At 35.7% G+C, this 24,844-nt stretch overlaps 1 protein-coding gene across 5 annotated transcripts in view; it reads left to right on the top strand.

Moving 5' to 3' along the window:
- Nucleotides 1-24,844, top strand: part of SPON1 (spondin 1) — a 784,537-nt gene that overhangs the window by 391,345 nt on the left and 368,348 nt on the right. For all 5 annotated transcript variants that reach the window (XM_074230135.1, XM_074230138.1, XM_074230137.1 and 2 more), the window contains one exon: nucleotides 20,079-20,227. In XM_074230135.1, the coding sequence (XP_074086236.1) occupies nucleotides 20,079-20,227 (149 nt within the window). The remainder of the gene's footprint in view (nucleotides 1-20,078; nucleotides 20,228-24,844) is intronic.

The raw sequence follows: 24,844 nt of genomic DNA, 5'->3' as shown, positions 1-24,844 counted from the left end.
CACAGAAGGAGGCTGGCCCAGGATTCACATGGATGAAATACCAGTGGTGGGAGTAGGTGGTGAATATAGAAGTAGAAATAGCTTTGAGAGCTCTGAAACTGGAGATAGTAAGGGGACCAGGCAACTGGTCAGAAGAGATTACAAGGTACCCCTTGTAATAGCATTAGACACAAAAGCAGATTCTATTTGGCAACTCAATTATCTACACCCAGTCGTGGGTAATAGTTCAACGGCAGAGTGGAACATTTTCAGTCATAAGAAAGTGGGAACACTGATGGCAGTAACACTTCCAGTTTTAAGGAATCAGAATCATTTTTATCCCCAAAGGAGGAGGAGCCCTGAGGAAAAACCTTGATTGTAATTCCAAAATAGCAGGGGTTCTTCCTGGATAAGAACAAGAGGAATACAGTGATCATGCCTCTCCCCAGATCACACCACCTTGGAAAACACCAAAAATGTCCAATTTTCTAGAACTATCTCTGAAAATAGTGCAAAAAGATCTGGAGCATGAGATAGAGCTCCCCACTCCAAGACAGAAACAGAGCCCCACATTTACATAAAGTTCCAAATCAAGAAATTGGATGGGAAAATGAACAAACAATAACCAAAAAAAAGAACCTGCATAAAAAAACTACTTCCTCTTGTGAAAGGGAAGATGAAGACAAATTCAAAAGAAGGCAATGAAGTCAAACAGCTACAAGAAAAAACTCAAAAATGTGCATTGGACACAGGTCTAGAAAGAATTCCTAGAAAAGCTAAATTTTATTTTCAAAATTAGTGAAAAGAGAAATAATAGGTAAAGAAATAAAAGCAAAGGAAGAAAATTATTAAAAGACAACCTCTTGGTTCACAAAAGGCAAAAATACTAGTGAAAATAACTCCTTAAAAAGCAGAATTGGCAGAAGAGACAGAGAGATAAAATATCACTGTGGAAAATTATTCTTTAAAAATTAGAATGGGGTAATTGGAATCTAATGACTCCTTGGGACATCAATAAACCTTAAAATAAAGTGCATAGAATAAAAATAGAAGAAAATGTCAAATACTGACTTAGAAAGTAGATCAAGAGATTAAGAATTATTTGATTATCTGAAAGTCATGACTAAAGAAAGAGCATCAACATCATATTTCAAGAAATTATCAAGGGAAACTGCCTTGGTATCCTGGAACCAAAGAATAAAATAAAAACTGAAAAATTTAGTAGTAAACACCTGAAATCTCCAAATGAAAACTCTCAGGAGTCTAAAGTCAAATTCTAGAAATCCCAGATTAAGGAATAAATACTACAAGCAGTCAGAAAGAAACCATTCAAATACTGTACAACCACAGTCGATATCACACATGATTTAATAACAATCACATTGAAGGAGCAGAGGACTTGAAATATATTCTGGAAGGCAAAAGAGCTCACTTTAATACCAACAATAATCTACCCAGCAAAATTGTGCAGTGGAAAATGGCTATTTAATAATTAGAGAAATTTCATGTATTCCTGGTGAAAAGCCTAGAGCTGAATAGAAAATTTGACTTTCAAATAGAATAATAAAAAGAAGTAGAAAAGTAAATATGAAAGAAAAGTCATAAAGGATTCATGGTTAATTTGTATACCTTTCTATATGAGAATATGATATACAATGAAGTTTTTCTAAGAACTTTATTATGAGGGCAGTTTAAAGGATGCTACATAAAAAAAAGGGATGTAGGAGTGAGTTGAATATGTTGAGATGATGGAAAAATAAATGAATAGTGGAGAAAAAGGGATGCTGTAGGAGAATGGAGAAGGGAGAAAAAGAATGTCAGCAGGGAAGAAAGAGAAGCTAATAAAAAGGGAGGTGATAAAACTGAAGGCAGAAAAAAACAAGGTGGCGATCAGAAGCAAAACAGCCTTTAGGAGAAGAAAAAAGGAGAAAAGAATAAATACAAGAAAATAGGTTGGATAGTTAGCAGTCACAACTGTGAATATGAATGAATTGGACTCACCTGTAAAACAGAAGCAGACTGGAAAATGGATTAGATATCAAAATCCAACAATATGTTGTTTACAAGAAACATACCTGAAACAGAGAGATAAGCACAGAATTAGAATAAGGTTCTGTAGCAGAATCTATTTTGCTTCAGTTGAAGTAAAAATAGGGAGGGGTAGCAATTATGATCTCAGACAAAGCAAAAGCAGAAATAGACCTAATTAAAGAGGATAAATAGTGAAATCAGTTCCTGCTAAAAGGAAGCACTGACAATTGAATTAACATCATTACTAAACACATGTGCACTAAATGACATAACATCCAAATTCTTAAAAGGAAATATTAAATTAATTACAGGAGGAAATACATTGTAAAAGTATACTAATGGATGTCATCAACTTTCCCCTCTCAGAGTTAAATAAGTCTAACCAAAAATAAATAAGAAATGAATCAAGGGTATTAATAAAATCTTAGAAAAATTAATATGATAGACTTCTAAAAAAACTAAATGGGAGTAAAAAGAAATATACCTTTTCCCCCAATTGTACATGACATCTTCACAAAAAATGATCATGTATTAGGGCATGAAACCTCATAACCAAATGCATAAAAGCAGAAAAATTAAATGCAACCTTTTCAGATAATAATGCAATGAAGATTGCATTTAAAAGGGAGCCATAGAATTTTTGATTAAAGGTTATTTGGAAAGTAAATAATCTAATCCTAAAGAATGAATGAGTCAAAGAACAAAATATAGAAACAATACTTTCATAAAGGAGAATAACAATGAATCAACATTCCAAAATTTATATTATGCAGGCAAAAGAGTACTTAAGGAAAAAATTCTCTCTTTAAATGCATACATCAATAAAAAGCTAAACAAATCAGTGGTTTGGTCATGCAACTTAAAAAAAACAGAAAAAGAGCAAATTAAACACCAAATTTGAATCCCTGAAAAATCAAAGGAATGATCAATAAAATTGAAAGTTAATAAAACTGTGAACTAACAGATAAAACTATGAGCTGATTCTGAAAACAACCAATAAAAAAACTATTTGAAAATTTGATTTAAAGAGAAAGAATACAAAACGAGTGGTATTAAAAATGAAAAAGTGAATACAATGCCAATGAAGGTGAAGTCAAAGAAATTATTAAGAATTATTTTTCCTGATTATATTCCCATTAAAACAGACAATCAAAGTGAAATGGATGAATGTTTCCAAAAATATGAATGGCCTAGATTAACAGAAGAGCAACTAAAATACTTTAATATTCCTATCCTAGAAAAAAATTAGAACAAATAATAAATGAGATCCCTAAGAAAAAATCCACAGGACCAGATGGTTTCACAAGTAAATTGTCCCAAATTTTTAAGGAAAAAATTAATATCAATACTGTATAAAATAATTGAAAAACTAGATAAAGGAGGATCCTACCAAATTCTTATTATGACACAATTATAGTTTTGATTCCTGAACTAGGGAAGGTAAAATGAAAGAAAATTACAGGCCTATTTCTTCAATGCATATCAATGCAAAAACTTTAAATAAAATACTATATGCTGTTGATAGCTCAAAACTTCCTCTGGAGGGCTTATTCATTTCAGGGTTCAAAAATTGAGTGGTCTTTGATCTTGATCACAATGACCAGGTGATGTGTAAGGCTCCTAATAAAGACATGATTCTACCATCCCAGATTGACAGTGATGTAACGGTGACTTGAAGAGGATAGTGACATTAATGGATAGATGGACAAACTTAATTCAGGTGTGTGTCACTTATAAAAAATTATCATAGAAAATTTACAAAGCAACAGAAGAGCCAATGATGTAAATTAAAATTTGAAAAGTACAATCTCAGGGTAAAAACACAAATATTCTCCCACAAAATATGTCACTTAAAAGCCAAAATGCCAAAAGACAAAATAGGATTAATGCCAGCTCATTAGCAACAATGCAGTGCTATATAATGTACCCTCTGTTATTTTTATAATAATTATTTTTATTTGTTTTGTTGAATATATGTTATTTACATGCAAAAAATTTAACAATTATATTTTAAGCTTTTGAGTTTCGCATTCTCTCCCTCCTTACCATTCCAATATTGAAGAATTGTATTGTTCATCAGTTCTCTCTCTGGAGGCAGATAACATTTTTCATCATGGGTTCTTTGGAACTCTCTCAGATCATTGATTTGATCAGAATAGAGTAGCTAATTCTTCCACAGTTGATCATCTTTGTAATCTTGTTTATTTTTATCACTTTGTTTTGTTTCCATTTTCTTTTGCAATATGGCTAATATAGAAATACATTTTGCATGACTCACATTTATAATTTTAATCAAAGTACTTGTATTCTCAAGGAGGGGAAAGTAGTAAAAGTTTTATTGAGCTTTCCTAGTATACTTTATATTGATCCTACACTGTGTTTATGATATAATGATCTCTCATGCCCAAAAGGTACATCCCTTGAAGCTTTCTTTTTCCTTCTGTGATGTTCATGTCTGGAGTCAGAGACTTCAGGCCCTGACTCTGGATATGATTGTCTTACTGTTGTTATTTCCTAGAGGGCAGGCTGCTCTCAGGGGATCCTGTGTGGGCTGTTGGTGGTTGGGAGCATTCCAGGTCTTGTTGTAACAGAGCCCTTGGCAAGTTGACATCAATGAAGAGGCTTGGCTCCTAGATTCTAGAATGTGGCACAGCAATCTCTCCCTCAGACAGACTGATTTCATTAGCAAATTATAAGTCAGTAATTATTAGAACTAATATGCCCAATTTCCTTGATATAATGGATGTGGTGAACATTGTAAGCATGAGACAAACATTTATGTTTCTTTTATATTTCCAACACGCTTGCCAATTCCTACTTTGATTCTCCCACCAAAAAACAAACAAACAAAATGATGGTTGTTTTAATAACAAAGAATCAGCTTTCTATTTGCAAGAAAATGTTCTAAATACGAAAATGTATTTTGAAACTGAGGTGGAGATGAAAGTAGGACATAATATTATCTGACTATATCAGAAATTGCATGCAAAAATTTGCTCAAATTAATGATATTTATATACTTAACTTTTCCAAACAATGAGTTAGTAGGAATGTACCCCCTGAAACATTGTTTATGCCAGATAAACCACCACTACTTATTCAAAAAATGGGATTACTGTAAACTCTACATTGAGTCATCTCAGTCTGGGAAACAGCCCTCTCTGTTTTCAAGAAATCTCTGGAGCTGGATTGGGAATTCACAATGAGCCTGCCGGAATGTTCAATAGTGGCAGCAAAGCTCAGAGGACATGAGTCCAGAATCACAGACACCACATGCACACTCAGAGCAGTACACAGGGCATCGTGCCATAAGCTGTTATTTAACTTTTGGTCATTCTGATTTGTTAGATCCTCTGTATGGAAGTAGTAATGCTAATACTACTACTACTACTAATAGTTGCTACTACTAATAAAAAGATGGACACTTGCATAGCCCTTAAATTTGTAAAGTGATTTGTATATATTATGTCATTTGATCCTTATACTCACCCTATGGAAGAAAATTCTTCTCATTTAACAAATTAAAAAACAGAGCCTAAGAGAAGTTAAGTTTTCCAGAATTATGCAGCCCATTTTCATGACTCCAAATCTAGTGATTTTTTTTCAGTGACATATCACTTCTTACTGAGCATTGGATCATTTCAGTCAAAGACTGGATCAGATTTAGAACTAGGGAAACATCAGAGACAATAACCAGGATCAAACAGATAGTTAGATCAGAGGCAAAATTTGAACTCAGGTCTTCCTGACTCCAAGGTCAGCATTATATCTATTTTGTCAGCACATCCCTGATTTTCATTGAGACATTCCAGAAAACCAACAAGCATTTATTAAGCAACTACTGCTTGGTAGGCAATGGGAAATCAAATGCAAAAAATGAAATATTTTCTACTTTTAAAGAATGCGTATTCTGATGCAGGAGCTAGCATTCTATCATTTGACCTCCTTAAGTTGTTGATTCCTCAGCTGTGAATTTCACATATCATTCAGGGATAGGGTTGAAGGAAAATTGTGACCAGAGCATCCAAATACTTTTCAGAATTTATCTGATACCATGATGGCCATGGTGACCTTTAACTTAAAGAGAACATCAAGACCTCTAGGCAGGATAAGGGATAGGGGTAGAGAATGATAACTGGCAATGAAATTTGATTTAATATTTTAAGAGAATGAGGAAACCCTTCACATTTTCTCCAACACTTAGACTTTAATTAGATTCTTGCTAACATAATGAGTTTGCATAGTGTTTTTCAGAACAAAAAAATTATATAGCATGTTTTTTCACCACATGGACTTTCCCAAGATGTAGCAGCTCAAGCCAATGAACAATGGGGAGTAGAATCTCATTTTATTGCTGTTGGTTCAGTGGAGTGGAACCAGGAGGCCTCCTGCCAGGTTCCGTTGGCCAGCACAGTTAAGGTTCATGTGTATCAGTGGAATTTAATCTTGTAATACAAATTACATTTACCCTAAGAAACAGAGATGAGGACACTCTGGATTTAATAAAATAAAACAAGCCAGAGCTTTAAAGACAGAAGACTTGGGATGGATGCTATTTCCACTACTTACTACTTAAGTGATCTAGGTCATGACACTTCTCATTGGGCACAGTTTCTTCATCTGTAAAATGAGCAGATTGGACCAGGTGATAGACAAGGTTGCCCAAGTCAAAGAAAATTCTAGTTTAGCTGTGCTAGTTAAGCACAGTGAATAAGCACCACCATTAGAGTCAGAGGGCCTAATAATAATGATAATAATAATAAAAAGTAATATCTAACAACAGTATTATGCTGAATACTTTACAAGTGTAGTCTTATTTGACCCTCACAGTACTCTTGTTAGCTACTAATACTTTCTCCATTTTACAGATAAGGAAGTTGGTTCAAACAGATGTGAAATGTTTGTCCCAGGATCACACAATTAGTATGTCTGAGGTCACATTTGAACTCAGATCCTCCTAATTCCAGTCTTAGCATTTTAATCACAGAGTCACCTAGCTGCCCTTGTTTTGAGTCCCTGTTCTGCCACTTATTCTCTATACCTCCTTGGAAAAGTCATTTAAACTCTCTAGAGTCCAGTCTCCCTAAATCCAAGATGAAAATGTTAGACTAAGTCAAGGATCAGCAAACTAAAGGCCATTGACCAAAATCAGTTCATATGCTAAGAATGGTTTTTAAATTTGAAAGTAAATTTCTAGAAACTGAAGTCAAGTTTCATTGCTATATATTTGTAAATTCCTCTATTCCCATATTTAAAAATCATGAAAACACCTGCTCTTTTCTGTGAAAACTTTTCCTTTACGATTTCTCCAAGAGCAATATATATGACTCGGTCATTAAATCCACTGCATCTTTTTTGAAATGCAGCCCACTTGGGCTTGGTGGCTTGAACTCCTCAAGGGTAACAAGTTTCCTTCTTCCTTACTTATTTAGAAGTATCAGGTTCCTAAGAGATCTCTGTGTTCTTTCCTTTCCAGCCCAAATATCTATGAGCTAATTGTTTTGGGAATTTCCTTCAGTGATGCACATCGCAAACCCTAACATGCAACTTTCCTTCATAGTCTGCCTTAGGTTTGCCCCAGGGAATCCACCTGAAAATCCAGAGGCCTTTCTCACTTGACTTTAAAAAAGAGACAAAGGGGTGGCTAGGTGGCACAGTGGATAGAAAACCGACCCTGGGGTCAGGAGTACCTGAGTTCAAATGTGACCTCAGACACTTAATAATTACCTAGCTGTGTGGCCTTAGGCAAGCCGCTTAACCACATTGCCTTGCAAAAACTAAAAAAGGGAGAGAGAGAGAGAGAGAGAGAGAAAATAAGAGTTAAATAGCTCTGTCATGTTTCCATCATCTATTATCATAGTCTCATCATTCTCCCTTAAACAGTTGTTCCATTCCTTTTTTGATCCTTTGCTCTCCTCAGTAGAGTTAATCAAACCATTTTTTGATGCTATTCTTCTTTATTATGCTAATTATGAGCTTTAGTACCCCAATACCATTTGTTGTTTTAGTAAAATTTTAATTAATATCTCTTATTTTTATATCATCTTCATTTCCACTATATGCTTCCTCTCTCCCTTCTAGAGAACCATACCATAAGAGAAATAATTTTTATAAGAGAAAGAGGGGGAAATCTGCATAATTATTAATAAATGTATAGAACAAATGGAGAATGCACCTTCAATTGGACCTTCAATCATGAAAAGTAACAAGGAAGGGGAGAGATATGCTAATACCATTCTTATGAAACCATATAGCGTGCTCATTGGAATCTAAATGAATGTACAACAGAATAGAATAAATAGATCAGTCCACAAGTAGGATATTTTTTCCAGATTGAAATCTAAGGGTTGAGCCAGGGGCACGAAACTAGCCTTTGGAATGGAGATCCAAGCCTGGATAGCAATGTAGATTCAGGAAGAATAACAGAGGGAATGTCACAATGTTGACTGCCTGCCTTAATCGGCTTCTCCCAAACTTTGACATTTTTGTTCAGTCTCTACACTATAGACTGATGTGTTGATGTGATCAAAGACTGTGTGCACAGAGTCCCTCTCTTTCTCATCTATGCAGGTATAATTATGGGTGTGGATACAATTCATCCTCTCAGGAACACTTCCCAGACCTGAAGGGGTATAGTTTGGTGAAAGGCTGTTACTAATTCCAGGAAATGTATTGGTTCAATATCCTCTCTTTAGGGCTGTATACATGCTAATCTATTCAGTATTGATGATGGCTTTGCCTCTAGGAATTAATGATATGCTGAAATGTAATTCACTGTGTCTTTTCATCCACAATTACCAATGACGAATGATAACTCAGAGGATACAATTAAGTTAAGATAAGTTGCTATCAATGATACTGGCAGAATTTAGGGTAGATCTAGAATAAGAGAAATCGGCCAAATTATCTATTGCTTAAGTGATAGTTTCTTTTATTTCCAGAAAGATCTGAGGGTATAGAGTTTATGGAAGGAAAGCTAATGGTCAAACCTGCTTCTAAACCAAAAGACTTTCCAGGGGCTACTATGGTGGTGTCTTCCCCTTTTATGTCATTGAGCTATATAGAGTACACTCTTATGTTGCCTATGTGACTTCTAATTTCCTTCAACAAATATTTAGAGGATTGGATGAAGGCAAGAAAACTCAGGGGTGGAAATGGTAGCTTACATTGAAGAGTGGATCTCACATCAGTGGAGTGAATTATAATAAAATTTTGTAGGAGGTACAGGGGAAAACCTGATCCTTCTGATGACAGGAGATGTCATATTGGAGATAAGATTCCAGAGTTCTTTTGTAGGTTGGAAGGGAACATCCTATTAAAAAGTGAATCTTCTCCATAAAGGACTATGAATACTATAGTCCCCAAATGTAAGATAAACAGGGGATCCAAATTAGAAGTGATATGACAGCTGTGAAGTTGGAAAATTTCCTTGAGGAACAGTGGCCTTGACCATGATGAAAAGTGAGCATCAGTTCTACTTACAACCATGATGGCATTTTCCCCCTGGCAGAGAGGATTGCTTTAACAAAATCAAATGCTAACACTACCTGGGAATAGAGGGGACTTGGCAGGAGTTGCAACAAGCTGCCAGCTGTCCCATTGAGTCTTTGGCTTAAATGCAAAAGACTGGACATACCAACAGCTTTTATGTCACAGTTGTAGCCATCACAAGTCTGACTACCATGTGTTGGAATTGAGAGTCTCTGTGACCCACCACTGGTTTGACCTAGCAAAGACTGGGAACTTCACAAGGGTTACTTATTGATTTAAATGGAGGTGGGGCCTAGAGAAAATTGCTCCTGTCTACAGTATAGGTATTATGCCTACAAATAGGCAAGACATCTGTTCTTTGGTATAGATGTTCTACATCTGCTACTGGTGTATTAATACTAATAGATTTGATTAAAATTTGGTGAATATGAATTATTGTCTATAAAAGGATTTGTCAGAATGACTGATCAATCTAGAACCCAAATTTAACTTTCACAATAGTTTATCTCTTTGCTGATTTCAGTGTCCAGGCAGGTGAGTAAGTTTTGAGTTTCAGTTTCCCCATCTATAAAAATGAAATGAGGAAGTTGAACTGTATGGTCTCTAAGATCCCTTCTGGATCTAAATCTAGGATCCTATGGTCTCTTATTAAAATAGAAATTAGGGGAACAGACTCTTCACGTCACTAATTGTGGCTTCCATCACTATTGTACACTACAAAAACTTGAGATTTTTCAGGAAATTTGTGAAAGGTGCCATTGAGCCGGAAACTTGGGGGCAATGATAAAAGCTAAAATGTACACATACATGTGATCTCCAAGATTCACAAAATCCTTTACATGTATTATTTCATTTGTCTCACAATAGTCTTTTGAGGAAAGTGCTATTATTTCTCCCAATTTGCATATGGGAAAACTGAAGCCAAAGGAATGCTGTGAAGGAACTTGGCCAGCATCATACAACCAGTAATTGTCTGCATTAGAATATAAATCCAGGTCTTCCTGACTCCAAGTCCAATATTTTATCACCAAATTGCTATAGTGAGGTGAATGCATGTAATACTTTGTAAGGCTAAATATTCACTACAGATGTTTTATGAAAATGCGAGTTGTTCACTTAGATGGATTCCTTTCTGGACTACTCTGTTCTCAAAGAGCTCTATTTCTTTCTTCTACAATTGAAAGCTTTTGGAGGCCTAAGGATTAGAGGATGGTCCAAACCAATTTGGCAGTCCAGGCATCATCCTACAAGCAGATTGACATAATGTTGAGATAAACTATGACATTCTAGTTTAGCCTGTCTTGAAACACCAAACTTATGGACCTCTAAAAGATTGTAAGACCTTCCCATAAAATCAGTGGACCCAGAAACATTCAAGTACAGATAGCTATCTTCCATTGGTCACCCTCTTGGTATCTAAGCCATATTGTCTTGTTTACTCTCTGCCTCATTTTAATATACCACTATAATAGCTGGCTAGAAATTTGGTTATCAAAGAGATAGAGAATACTCCTCCTTGATGGTAAGGACAGTCAAAGCCATATGGAAATAGCAGAATCCTGTAGAATAGCAGTCATAGAAAAAACTTTCCTTTTCTCTTTTGAACAGAGATCACTGGTGCTCCAGGGAAGGCCAGGGGGATATCTTTTAATACTTTTTTCAACAAGTATTCAAGGATCACCATATCAGGCCTGGTCAGCCAGAAGATCTTAGGATTATAACTTAGGCCTTTGGAATTAGTTTGAATGCATAATCAAAATAACCTGACAGTTCATTCCTGAGGGAATGAAATAAGTAGACTTTAGAATGGTATGTGAGGTGTTGAGAGTGGAATAGAGGCAAGTCTCATCACTTTCAATACAGTCATGTTCAGTTAGCCTGTGAGTAGCTTATTAACTGGGGATAATTTTTTTCATTGACAATATATATGGACAAGACATAATACCATCCTAGCTCCATTTGCTCCATTTGTTGAACCAGGCCAGGAAAATCCTGGAAGTTTTGGGACAACTTTTCTCATGGTTTAAAATGGGACCTAATATTCACTTCTTCTTGCAAATCAATAATGACATCTATCCAGGATAATTAATTTTGATATCTTTATATAAGCACTCATCAAACTGACCAGGTAGTGCTCAAAATCATAGATTTAGAGCTGGAAGGGACCTTAGAAGGAATCTAATTAAGGTTTCTCATTTTATAGATGAATAATTAAGTTACAAAAATTAACTGACTTGCCCAAATCACACAGATCACATGATGTCAGAGCTGGGATTCTAATTCAAGTCCTTTGATCCTAAGTTGTATGTTCTTTCATTTATGCCATATTACCTTCCAGGTATTTGAGGTCAAATCCCTTTTTTTTAAAGAATCAAAGAAACTGCTTTATTTTACCTTTTTAAAAAATTTATCTTTTTCCCTATTTATCTTTATCTTTTTGCCTCTGCTTAAACTGGAAGATTTTCTAATTAGCAAACTTGGCTCCATCAGGGAGGTCAAAAGTTCCTTGAAATCCCAGAGGAACCCCTCAATATTTTCCAGTAGGGGCAACTAGTTGGCACAAGAAATAGAGAAAGGAGACAGGAAGATGAGTTAAAATGTTACCTCAACTTAAGATCCAGCCCCACAGTAGAAACTGATAGTTTTCAGAATACAAATTGAAGCATACTTTTAAAACACTTTATTATACTTGAGATTTAGATTTGAGTTGTATGTCTATGTTTTCTTTTACAACATGACTATTATGGAAATGTTTTGCATGGTGACACATTTATAACCTGAATTGGATTGCTTACTTTCTTGGTGAGAGGAGGTGGAGAGGGAAGAAGAGAGAGAACTGAGAACAGAAAGTTTTGAAGATGAATGTAGGAAATTCTTTTTGTAGGTAACTGGGGAAAAAGAAAATACTTAGTAAGCTGTAAAAAGATAAAATGATACCTCAGACACACACAAGATGTGTGACTTTAGGTAAGTCATTTAATGGTCAAAATAATAGCACCCACCTCCTCGGGATGCTGTGAAAATCAAATAAAATTATATTTGTAATGTGCTTATCACAGTGTTTGGCACATAGTAGTGTATAAATACCAGTTATTTCTATTGTTATTATTGTTATTATTATTATTATTATTATTATATGGGGCAGCATTTTAAGAAAAGCAGAATCTGATATAGAAAGTTTATCTCATAAAGTATGATCCGATATCTCATGGACTAGATTATAGACAGTAAATTCTATGTAGAGTCAGAGAACTGACTTGTACAATCTGTGATTTCAGAATTTCTGCCTTTTTATAGTGCCTTCATGTTGATTTTTTTTTTGGCTTTCATTCTTGAAGACTATGACATCAGTGATACCATGAAAAGCACTTGAATTGAATTTGAGTAAGGGAGCATTGTGTTAGTTCATTGATCTTACTTTTTCCTCTAGAGTCATCTGGGTCCAGTGGCCAGATAAGAATCAGGACCACTGAAGGAGAGATAATCAGGGTTAAGTGACTTGCCCAAGGTCACACAGCTAGTTAGAGTCAAAAGTCTGAGTCTGAATTCAAATTCCCATCCTCCTCCTTCAAGGCCAGTGCTCTATTCACTGCACCACCTAGCTGCCCTGGTGCTTTCATGCATTCTAGACTCCCCCTGTACTATTTGGGGCTACATTGTTCACTTCTGACTTGTTTACTTCTGACCAGTAAGGATTTGGCCCCAGTTACTGTCCATAGTCCACGTGAAAGAACTAATTCCAAGCAAATCTTCTGGTATTCAGCCTCATAATGAGAATTTGAGATAAAATGCTCAGAATTAAATAAAGATTAAAGAAATCACTGCCGAAGCCCTCACAATTTTGAGCCTGAGTAAGCAAGCTACCCCACGGAGACATTTGTATTTGTTTTTGTGACCTTTTTTTTTACTTCCAAATAGAACTTAATAAAAAGTACAGTCTGTATTTCACTATCAACAGGGAATGGACCACTCAACTACTGTTAATTATGAATAAGCATTTACTGGAATGCTCATTTGTAATATGTTGAGAGAAATTAATGGAGCCTGACTTTATTTGTAGTCCATTTGCAGCAATGTTAGGGTTAGGTAGATTTCTTGTCTTTGAAGATGAAAGCATTGGCCATTTCTTCTCTTGTACTAAGTGATTGTCCCCAGATGAATCTTGAAAATGGGTTGCCTTTTGATAAGAGAACATGACTGGGGGAGAAGAGTGAAAAACCCCCAAATAAGAAGAGAGTCAGCTCAAACAGAGCAAATACAAAAGCAGACTTACTGTCCAGTAGGAGAACTTGTACACAGAACCGGAGGTACTCAATGGTTATTGATGGAATTGTTGATTTTATGGTATTCCATGGGCATTTGTGAAGCAGTTAGGAACACCTGCTGGCTCTGATAAACACCAACGATCATGGGAAGCAAAAAAAAACTATAAAAGGGTATAATAAGTATGGAAAGGGTGCTCAAGTTGGAAGTCCCAGGTTCTAACTCTCCCACCAATGCTTACTACTTCTGTAGTTTTGGACAATTCATATTACCTGCCAAGGTCTCAGTTCCTTCATTATATAATAAGGAAATTGGACTAGATAGCCTTTGGGGCATCTAGATCCATGACCCAATAGTTCCTTTTCCCCAAAGTTTCTGATACCTGTACTCCAGGTTATCAGCCTCTAGAAGCCATAAGTCAGGGCCCAATCACATTTCATGAGATTCTGGTAAACAGAGATACCCTTTTTGTAGGTATAACAGAACAAGAGGGGTCATCCTTTCCATCTCTTTCCCTCAAAATAAATTTGTAAGTTCAGTTGGTTAAGGTAAATGGTCCATTTCTCAGTCTTTCCCTAAATTCCCTCATTTGTGAGGTTGCTTCATTATCTGCAAGCTATATGAACAGGTGGGAAATTCCAAGCTTGATAAGTTCCTAATAGCAGTGATTAGCATATCTAAAGTCTTTCCAAAAGACTGCTTTGGCTTTTTTTCTCTTCTAACATTCATATCAGAAGCTTCTGAGAACCAAATGGGCAGCTTTGCATGCTGGAATTGAGTGGAACAGAAATATCACTGACAACCTCCCAGGAACTGACAATACATGAGGGCAGAGAGCAGTATGCAAGATATTTCTATGGTTATCTTGTCAAAACTTGGTTTATTTTACTTGTCAGGGAAGTCTTTCTAATTCTGTTTATGACTTAGCTGAAGGGAACCTTCATATAAAATGGTTTATGTCCCTATTCAAAACTTAATCATAAGTCTTAATCAAATTAGATTAGTCAGGAATCTTTCAAGAACAGGCAACACACACACATGTTGGGGGAAGAGAGACATACTTGGCTTCCCTGATCTCCAACTAGTTCTAGAATGATCCAGATCTTCCTAAACAAATTAGGAAGAGAGAATATGAGAAAAAGGAAGAGGGAAGCAAAAGATAAAAGTATCTTAGATGCAGACTTGGAAAATATCTAATTCTACCCTGTTACTTTACAAATGGGGAAACTGAGTTACAGAGAGTATGGCTTGCCTGAAGTGACAGGCAAGTCTTCTCCATTAGATTATGAATACCTGGAAGGCAAAGACTGTTTTGCCTCTTTTTGTCTCCCAGAACCTAACACAGTGCTGCATCTCAGGCATTTAATAAATGTTTATTGACTGATTGACAGAGGTAGTAAGTGATAGTCAGGATGTGAGCCTTTATACTGTGATTCCAAAACCAACTGTTTTTTTTCATTGGAGCATTTTATCTCCCCATGTTACCTTTGGAGAAATTGTTTTTTTGGGTAGAGTGGGCTTTGCCCCAAGACAGTGAGATGTTAGAAAGCTAACTATACTAGCATATGGTTAGCAAGAACAGTTAAGTTTAGCACTTAGTTATTGAGAATATATAGTTTAAAAAAATCATAGGATCATAAATCCAGTGTCAGAAGAAATCTTAGGAGCCACCTGATCAAACTTTTTCCTTTCCCAATTGGAGACACTGAAACGCAGAGGAAAAAAAAACTAACTTGTCCAAGATTCTACAGATCAAAAGTGTCAGAGGCAGGATTCAAGTTCCTTTTCAGAGCCAGTACCACACTGCACCACATGCCCCCTTGAAAGTATTGACTATTTCTTCTATTTGTACCACATTGCCTCTTTGAATCTCCCTCCATCAAGGTATTTCCCAAAGTAAGCCTTTCCCACTCCCCTTCTTAGGCAACAGACTCCAGAGAGTATCCAAAGCTCCAAACTCACTCCCACAACAAGATTTGTATTAGAAAGTAAATTTAAAGAAGCCTTTTTTGTTACTTACTCTGGGAGTCAGAATCATTCACTACAATTCTGATATTTACAACACTGAAATAATGCTAGGGGAGGCTAGGTGACACAGTAGATAGAGCACCGGCCCTGGAGTCAGGAGGACTTAAGTTCAAATCTGACCTCAGACACTTAATAATTACCTAGCTGTGTGGCCTTGGGCAAGCCACTTAACCCCTTTTGTCTTGCAAAAACCTAAAAAAAAAAAATAATGCTCATTAGGGTCAAATAATCATTCCTGAACCCATTTCTCCTATTTGCTTCTTTGAGGGCAAACAAGCCTTACTCTTCTAGACAGAGAGTAAAGGATGAAGTTTTCTATTTCTTTAAAGTTCTTTGACATAGACTCTGGGGAAGAAGCAAGAAGAGAAACCAAATTTATCATGTTTCCACATTGGTTAAGGCCAAACCCATCAAGCTTGGAATATTTCTCTTTCCTTATTACAAAAGAACAAGTCAATAAGCATTAACTCAGAATTAACAGGAGTTGAATGGTTCCATATGTTTGCCAAACTCATTTTGTAACTTAAATTTGACTTGTTTTGAATTACTTTCAAGAAAAAAGGACACAGAAATAAACAAAAGCAAACCCAGAGTAGATCAGATGCATGTCTTCTGTGACTTGGAATGTGCTTTGAGGGGCCTGAAGCCCTTAATTTGAAGGTCAGGAAGGACAACATCCTCTTTCCAATGCTTTTGCCTTGAATCAGAGACAGTCCTGACTGGTCAGAAGAAAAAGATAAGGCCTAAGTGCAGCTGCTACTCTTCTAAAGTAGTTAGTAAATCCCTGCCTACTCAAGGCCAGGCTGATCCAAAGGTAAAACTAGGGAAGTTCTCAAGCAAATGTCAGTTAAAGGGTTGGTCATAATCCCCTACCAATAGTCATCTATGTTTGACACTTGTCTTTCAAGCCTCTGAACAGTGAGGGGACAATCACTCAATGCCAACAAAAGACAAAACCAACACTTCCTTCTTTGAAGACATTCTATCTAACCATTATATTCATGAGCTTTAAAATTTTTCATTAAATTTTTTAAAAGTTTATATTAGCCACTTCTTACCTATAAAAATTAAGAGGAACAGAAGACAATTTTTTAATTTTATTTCCATTTACATGCAAAAATAGTTTTCAAAATTCATTGTTTTGCAAACTTTTAAGTTCCACATTTTTCTACTATCCTCTCTTCCATCCCTATAACAGCTAGGTTGAACATGTATAATCATGTTTAGCATTTTCATTTTAGTTATGTTGTGAAAGAGGAATTAAAACTATAGGGGAAAAAAACCATGAAAAAGGCAGGAAAAAACAAAAGAAGTTTTAAAAAATGAGCACAGTATGCTTTGCTCTGCATTCAGACTCCATGGTTTTTTCCTCTTGATGTGGATGGCATTTTGCAAAATAAATCTCTCAAGATTATCCTTGATCACTGAATTACTGAGAGTTGATCGTCTTACAATGTTGCTATTAATGTGTATAATATTCTCCTGGTTCTGCTGATTTCACTCGGTATCAATTCATGTAAGTCTTTCCTGGGTTTTTTTTTTTGTTTTTTTTTTTAGAATTTGGCTGCTCATGAGAAGGAAAATATTCTTTTTTTTTTTTTTAGGTTTTTGCAAGGCAAATGGGGTTAAGTGGCTTGCCCAAAGCCACACAGCTAGGTAATTATTAAGTGTCTGAGAGGGGATTTGAACCCAGGTACTCCTGACTCCAGGGCCAGTGCTTTATCTACTGTGCTACCTAGTCGCCCCTGAAGGAAAATATTCTTAAAGAAAATAAATAGCAAAAATTTAAGATTTATTTTGGGTTGTCTGTTTTATTTTTGCAAATGTATTAATAATATTCAGAGGTCTATTATGCTAATAGTCATTGGGTTTAACTTTTCATTCCCATACATAGTCTAAAGAGTTTTATTTACAGACATACATATCTGTAAAAATACTATTTGAAAGTAAATTTCTTTTATTGTAGCAAGGGAGAAAAAGATATCAGAGGTCTAGGTAGATGTTTGAGTTATTGGGGGTCAGAATTCTAAGTTCCTTGAGAACAGAAGAAGCTCTATTTTTCTTTTTTTCTTCCCAGGAGTTATCACAATGCCTGGCCCAGGTCATAATTAATGCTGCAGTTCAATAAAAATTGGGGCAGGGATAGGGGACAAGGAGAGATCAGCAATCCAGGCCCGGCATCTGGGCAGTAGGAGAGTCAGTAATTTAGTCCCAGTATTTGCCTAAAGATTTGTTAAAGAAAATGGAGGGTTTTATCTTGAAGGAGAAAATATTAATTTTTAAAGATGCTTTATTTATTTTTTCAACTACATACATCAATAGTTTTCAACAATCATTTTTGCAAGGTTTTGAGTTTTACCTTTTTCTCTCTCCTTCCTTTCCCTCCCCTCTTCCCTTGACAGAAAGTAATCTGATATAAGCTATCCATGTCTAACCATGCTAAACATAAATCCATATTAATCATGTTGTGAAAAAAAGAATCAAATTGAAATAGGAAAAAAATTAAGGAGAAAAAATCTATAATACAACTTTTATAAATTGGAGACGATAAGCTTTGGTCTGCATTTGAACTCCTTCTCTGGACATGGATGGTACTTTCCAACTCAATTAGAATTGTTGTTGATTATTGTACTTCTAGGTGATCATCACCTAGTGTTGATGTTAGTGTGTATACTGTTCTGGTTTGACTCACTTCACTCAGCATCACTTCATGCAAGTCTTTCCAGACTATTCTGAAGTCCTGTATCTCATGATGTCTCAGAGAACAATAGTGTTCCATCACATTCATCTGTCACAATTTGTCCAGCTGTTCCCCAATTAATGGGCATCTTGAAGAAGAAAATATTTAGAATTAAACAGAGTAGAAGCCTCAGAGGCAAATTTTGATCACTATAAGGAAAGATCGTCTAATAATTAAAGTTGTTCAAAGGTGAAATGGAGTGTCTCTGGAAGTAATATATTTCTTATCACTGGTGGTCTTCAAGGAAAAACTGAATGACCACTTGCATGGGATGTCATAGGAGAATTAATATATCTAATGTAGGAGATGGCTTGGACTATTTTAAGATTTCTAAGAGTCTATGATTGGCATCTTCTTTTTCTAAAACATAAATATCAAACACCACTAAAGTTTCCTTTAAGAGAGAGGATCATTGCTACCTTAGGAAGAATAAATTTAATCAGAGCTTTCTTAACAACAGTGACGATCAGCTGTCAGCAGGGAATAGCATTTTTGGTAGAAAGGAATGAAGGAAAAGGGTCAGTTTTAAAGTCGGGAGAAATATCTTGGAAGGCAGGCTTTCAGTCTGGCTCTATAGTTACTCTGGGCAATCAGAAAGCAACATGAGAGCATTCCCAGGGTCCAGAATCAAGTTCATTGTTGTTGTTAAGTGATTTTTCACTTTTGTCCAACTCTCCATGATCCCATTTTGGGTTTTCTTGGCAGAAATACCAGTGTGTTTTGCCATTTCCTTCTCCACCTCCAAAGTTAGGTGATTTGTCCAGCTAGTAAGTGTTGTCATTTCCTTCTCCAGCTCATTTTGCAGATAAGAAAACTGAAGCAAACAGATTTAGGTGATTTGCCTAGCTTTTAAGTGTTGCCACTTTCTTCTCCAGCTCATTTTGCAGATGAGGAAACTGAGACAAACAGGGTTGGGGGACCTGTCCAATTAGTAAGTGTTGCCATTCCTTTCTCCAGCCCATTTTATAGATGAGAAAACTGAGGCAAACGGTGTTAGGTGCTTTGCTCAGGATCACACAGCTACTAAGTTTCTGAGGCATGGTGAAGTCCAGATGAGTCTTCCTTAGTCCAGGCCCAGGATTCTATGCACTGTAGTGCCACCTAGCTGGTCTCAAGTCTAATACATCATTTTAAAGATAAAGAGATTAAGGATCAGATTAGATTGACCCAAGGTCACTTACAGAGCCAAGCAGGAGAGTCAGAATTTGAACCCATATTTTCTAACTTTTGATCTAGAGGGTTTTTTTTCCTTTGTACTGCTTTGAGCTTGACAGAGAGGAGAGAGGGTCACAAAAGGGAGACAGGAAGTACCAAAGACCCATTTTTTCTGACTGTATTTTTCTTAAGATTGGTTCTGGGTCTTTCACGTCATGAATTATCCTGTCATTTTCACCTGTTTTAGGTTTTCACACATTATGAATTCCTTAACAACAAAGAATACATATATTTTGTATAGTATGATCCCTCTCTATCCTAAAACAATTTGAGTTGTTTTATGTATACATATTACATTATGCTAACAATATCTCACGACTTTTTTTTTTAGGCCGAGCCAACCATTGGTCAGCCATTATTGGTGGATCACATTCCAAGAACTATGTACTATGGGAATATGGAGGCTATGCTAGTGAGGGAGTTAAGCAGGTCGCAGAATTGGGTTCTCCAGTCAAAATGGAAGAAGAAATTCGGCAGCAGGTAAGTTATGACAATATTGAAATGCTATTAAAAATGAGAAATTGTAAAATACTTAAGGTGGAGGAGGGAGGAGGCTTTTTTTAGAAACTTGGACTCTTTATAGGGATTTGAAATTTGCAAAAACTAATTTTTTATCAAATATGAGAAATAGCTGTGATTTTTGAGGTAGTGGAGGAGGGATTGTGATTGGTTAGAGAGGGGAGCAAAGACAGAAATGGAAACTACTTTATCAACTCCGACCTTAACCTATTTGAACTTGGTAGATAAGTGCTAGTGAGGTATTTAAGTGCTAAAGTAAAAACCTCTATGACCCTGTATTAGGAAGATTAATAAAAATAAGGTATTTGGTGATTTCACCTAGTTAAAGACTTCTTATCCCTAGCAAACAGAGTAGAGGTCTGAAAAAATAATTCAACTTGCTGAATTTGTTCTGCAAACATTTCTATTTTTGTTGAGAGTGAGCTAAAAAGCCAGTAAAGGCTAAACAGTAGATATTCATTTACACTGTGTTAAATAACAGTTTAAATTATTAGAAATTTGACATGATTTGAGAATTGATTTTCAGGCCTTCTTAAAAAAGTCTGTCTTAGGAAATAAAATGCAAAAGGATAACTGAGGGGTTTTTGGAAGGGAGGGGAGGCAAATACCTGACAAATATCATTATAAAGAAGACAACTCTCTCGTGCCTTATATCTTAGAATCCTAGCAGCTGTATTATTATTATTATAAAGTTCCAACCCAGACAGCTGATTAAGCATCGAGGAAGACATATTGGGCCATAATTTGCATATATATAGTATAGCAATTTCCTGTAACAAAGAGACAAAGAAGTTAAAATATGGAAGATTGTCCATAATACATTTCCTATTAGAAAGAGGTAAAACAGAAAAATACAAGGACAATATGCTAAGAAGGAGAATCCCTTGATTGGACATGCCTATGGTAAGTTTGAACAAGTGGCTTAGAACCTTATATCATTTTTCCTAGCCTAGCTCCCTAAAGATGAACTGAGCCAAGTTCATTCTCCTATTCTTGTAAATGACCAAACTGAACATCTGTGATTGGGAGGGAAGGCCTTTCACTGCTCTTCATTCTTAGCCTATCTCAAGCTATAGTTTCCAGAGGGAATGGTAGTCTCAATATTCCTCCTAGGGGCTTTGCTACCTGTACAAGTAATTCTTGAGGCATCTCAATGACTGAATAAAGTATTAATTGCATATACTGACTTTCAAGGACCTTTTTCAATGACCTTCATTTCAAGCTACAATAGTGATTAAGAGTCAGATAGTTAATATAGGTTCATCCTCATTTTACACAGAATCAATTTTGAGGGGAAGTCAACCACTGATTTGGTTCTGGGGAGTATGATTGAATGTCTAAGAGAAAGGTCAAACTGACAATTAGCCCACCTAGAACCAGGTTTGGATATACCATTTTGTTGTAAGCCAGCATTGTGGAGATATTCAGTGCCTTTTTGATATGAGAGGAAAACCCATACTGATGCTTAGTCCATTGAGAGATGGGCTTGGATATCATCAAGAAATCACATACTAGTACTGCCTGGTGTTGCTGGAGCAGCAAGGTGCCTTGCTGATACTGGAGAGGAAACCATATCCAAAGGTGAACTGCAGCTACCTGACCATTACCAGAAGTCCTATTTCCTCTCATATCAGACCATGGAATGATAAAGTGGTTCTGAAAAAGGCAAGTGAGAAGGATATCTTTGCACAACATTCCTTTCATTTATATAAATACGTGCAAGTCATGCCCCAGTTAACTTGACTGGTGGGATCCTCTTCAAACATGAAGAACTACTAATATTATTATCATAGGTGTAGAAGAGTATTGGTGCAAAAATTGTCTGTCCCAGGGTAGACTGGTAAACTATTTGTTTGCTGGTGAAAATTCTTACTCTGACTCCTCCCTCTCTATCCAGACAAATTTCATATTATCCCCTTTATGCATTCTTACATTCTCGTCAATGCCTACGTATGGTACACCATATGTAATATTCTAGTTTCTAACTTAGTCTTTTGTATCTATGATTCCTGCTCCTTCTCCTTTCTCCATGCCTAGTATGCTTTCCTTCCTCACTTCAGCCTCTCAGATTTCCTGCTCCCTTCAAGAATGTCTCCTCTTCATTGTGAAATTTCTTAGGGTCATTATCTATGGATGACTGTTTCTTCATTTCTCTCTCACTTCTAAAATATCTGAAATCTGACTTTTACTCTTTTACTGAGAAATAATCATCTTCAAAGCTGTCATCTTCAATGATCACTTTTTTTAAAAATAATAAAACTGACTATAAAATTTTTAAATCTTTTTAATGAAGTTAACATTGGCTTGAATGTTATTTTCCTTTATTACAGTTTTAATTATGGAGAATATAAATTGATAGTTTTCAAGTAATCTCCCATAATTTAAGCAATAAATAAAATTTTTTCAAAGGTTGAGAAATGCTGCTGTAGTATCGGGGAACAAAGGACCAAAGGTTATATAAAAATTCATCTGTATTTTTAAAAATTCCTGAAAATACTTTCATCTGTAGGCCCAGAAGAGAGAGCTTTACTCCTTAAAGCAAATTCACATTAAGATTTCCCTCTAAGGGGCAGCTAGGTGGCACAGTGGATAAAGCACCAACCCTGAAGTCAGAGGGCCTGAGTTCAAATCCTACCTCAGGCACTTAATGATTACCTAGCTGTATGACCTTGGGCAAGTCACTTAACCCCACTATCTTGCAAAAAATAATTTAAAAAAAAATAAAAAAATTTCCCTCTCAGTTCTCAAACAACTTCTAACCACATTAGGAAAATTTGGACAATTTCTATACATGACCCCACTGGATGAATATGAATCTCCCTAGCTTTCAGAGTTTTCTTTGGATATACTGTATTCAGCTGAAAAGTGATTGAAATTGAATTAGTTAAAAGATACTTTAAGAGTTGAAACCTCAATGCATATGTTGCATTTGATTAGGTTTTGTGAAACCTTAAGGAGAATTTTGAGAGTGTTCTTAGCTCATTTTCCTTGCAAACCTTGAGACCAGGGAAGTGGGAGGCTAGGAGTCAGTCATGGAAGAATGAAACAAATTTGAAATCAGATATAGAAGCCATTATGACTGGTAAGCTGTATTTGCATATTCAATGTCTTATAATATCGGATATGTGTTTTACTTTCCAGTTTATTTTTTCCTTAGTTTTAAGAGTTCTCACTACCATTCTACACTATAAAATTCCATAACTTTGGGAATTCAGAATATTCTAACATTATATGAATTGATTTGGCAAATCTGTAATTCTTTCTTAATTCTATAATAAATTAAATTACATTCATGATCATTGATACTTAATAATATAATACTAACTTACATTTATATAGCACATTAAAGGTTTAGAAAATACTTTATATACCAAGACTTTAATAGTTACTGCCTTTGACAATTTTACTGCTCATTAGCACCATTGGTTCTCTGTTGTTATTTGAAATTCCTTATGTTTGAAGACAGACTTTTCAACACAACTTAGTTTGGTTATGTATATTTTTCATTGATTTATTCTTTTGTGGAACTTTCATTTCTCCTGTTTTTTTTTTAAATGAAGTCAACATGTTTTATTTAAAGTACCATTTCCTTATCTTCTTTTTCATTTTAAAATCTATTTAAATATAAACTCTATTAGTTTGGAGAAGACAAAACCCATATATTGAGGAAAGAAAGCCCACTTTATTATGCTTTGGAATACTAGTCAAGAAAAGAGTTTATTTCATACTTTATGACTAGCCAAACCAGAGGGAAACATCAGATGGCACACAGAGGGCTTCTGGAATAGAAATTCTTTATCACAGACATTTATAATACACAGAAAATATATAGTCATACTGTATTCATAACTTGTCAGCCATTAACCTTGGGAACAATTTATTGTGTTTCATGGGAGGAAGAAGAGCATTCAAATCTGCTAGTCTGTCACTGCCCTAGGGGATTCCAAGACAGAATGAATTCTCTAAGTCTTTTGGTTGTCCTCAGACAAGACCTGGAAGAAAGAGGAGATAGATGTGATTGCCCAATTAACACTAAAATGGATATTTGTTCTAAAATGAAGTTACTCATGTCAAGAAGGGGAAAAATATGAGAGTCTCTCTTTTTTTCCTGCCGGAACATATATGAAGTACAATAATAAAAAGAGCAGTATTGTGAATCATTTGAGAGTGAGACCAGAGTCTTTGGGAGCTCATTGAATATTCTCCTTTAACCTCTACTCTTTGCCTCCAGTCTCAGAGAAAGGAAGTGACTTTCTTCTTTGTCAAAATGACCTTCTTTCTGGAACTTCAGTTTCATCTCCTCCTGTGTCTATATTCTCCAAAAATCAATCTCTCTCTCTCTCACATTCATCTTCAATCTCCACCTTTCTATCTCTTTGCCTTCAAACATTATGAGGTCTCCTGAATGCAATAAACTACTTGCCTAGACTCAACAAATCTCTTGATATATTGTCCCATCAGTTCTCTCTAAGGTCATCAATGACTTCCTTATTATTAAATCTAAAATGTTTATTTTTTTCTTCTCCCTTCATTTTCTTTGCAACCAGGGAAGCATCTGATGCTGTAGATAACTTTTGC

This window comes from Macrotis lagotis, chromosome 3 (genome assembly GCF_037893015.1).
Source record: "Macrotis lagotis isolate mMagLag1 chromosome 3, bilby.v1.9.chrom.fasta, whole genome shotgun sequence".
NCBI lineage: Eukaryota > Metazoa > Chordata > Mammalia > Peramelemorphia > Peramelidae > Macrotis > Macrotis lagotis.
Note: the sequence above shows the minus strand (reverse complement) of the source record. Positions and strands in the feature narration are given on the sequence as shown.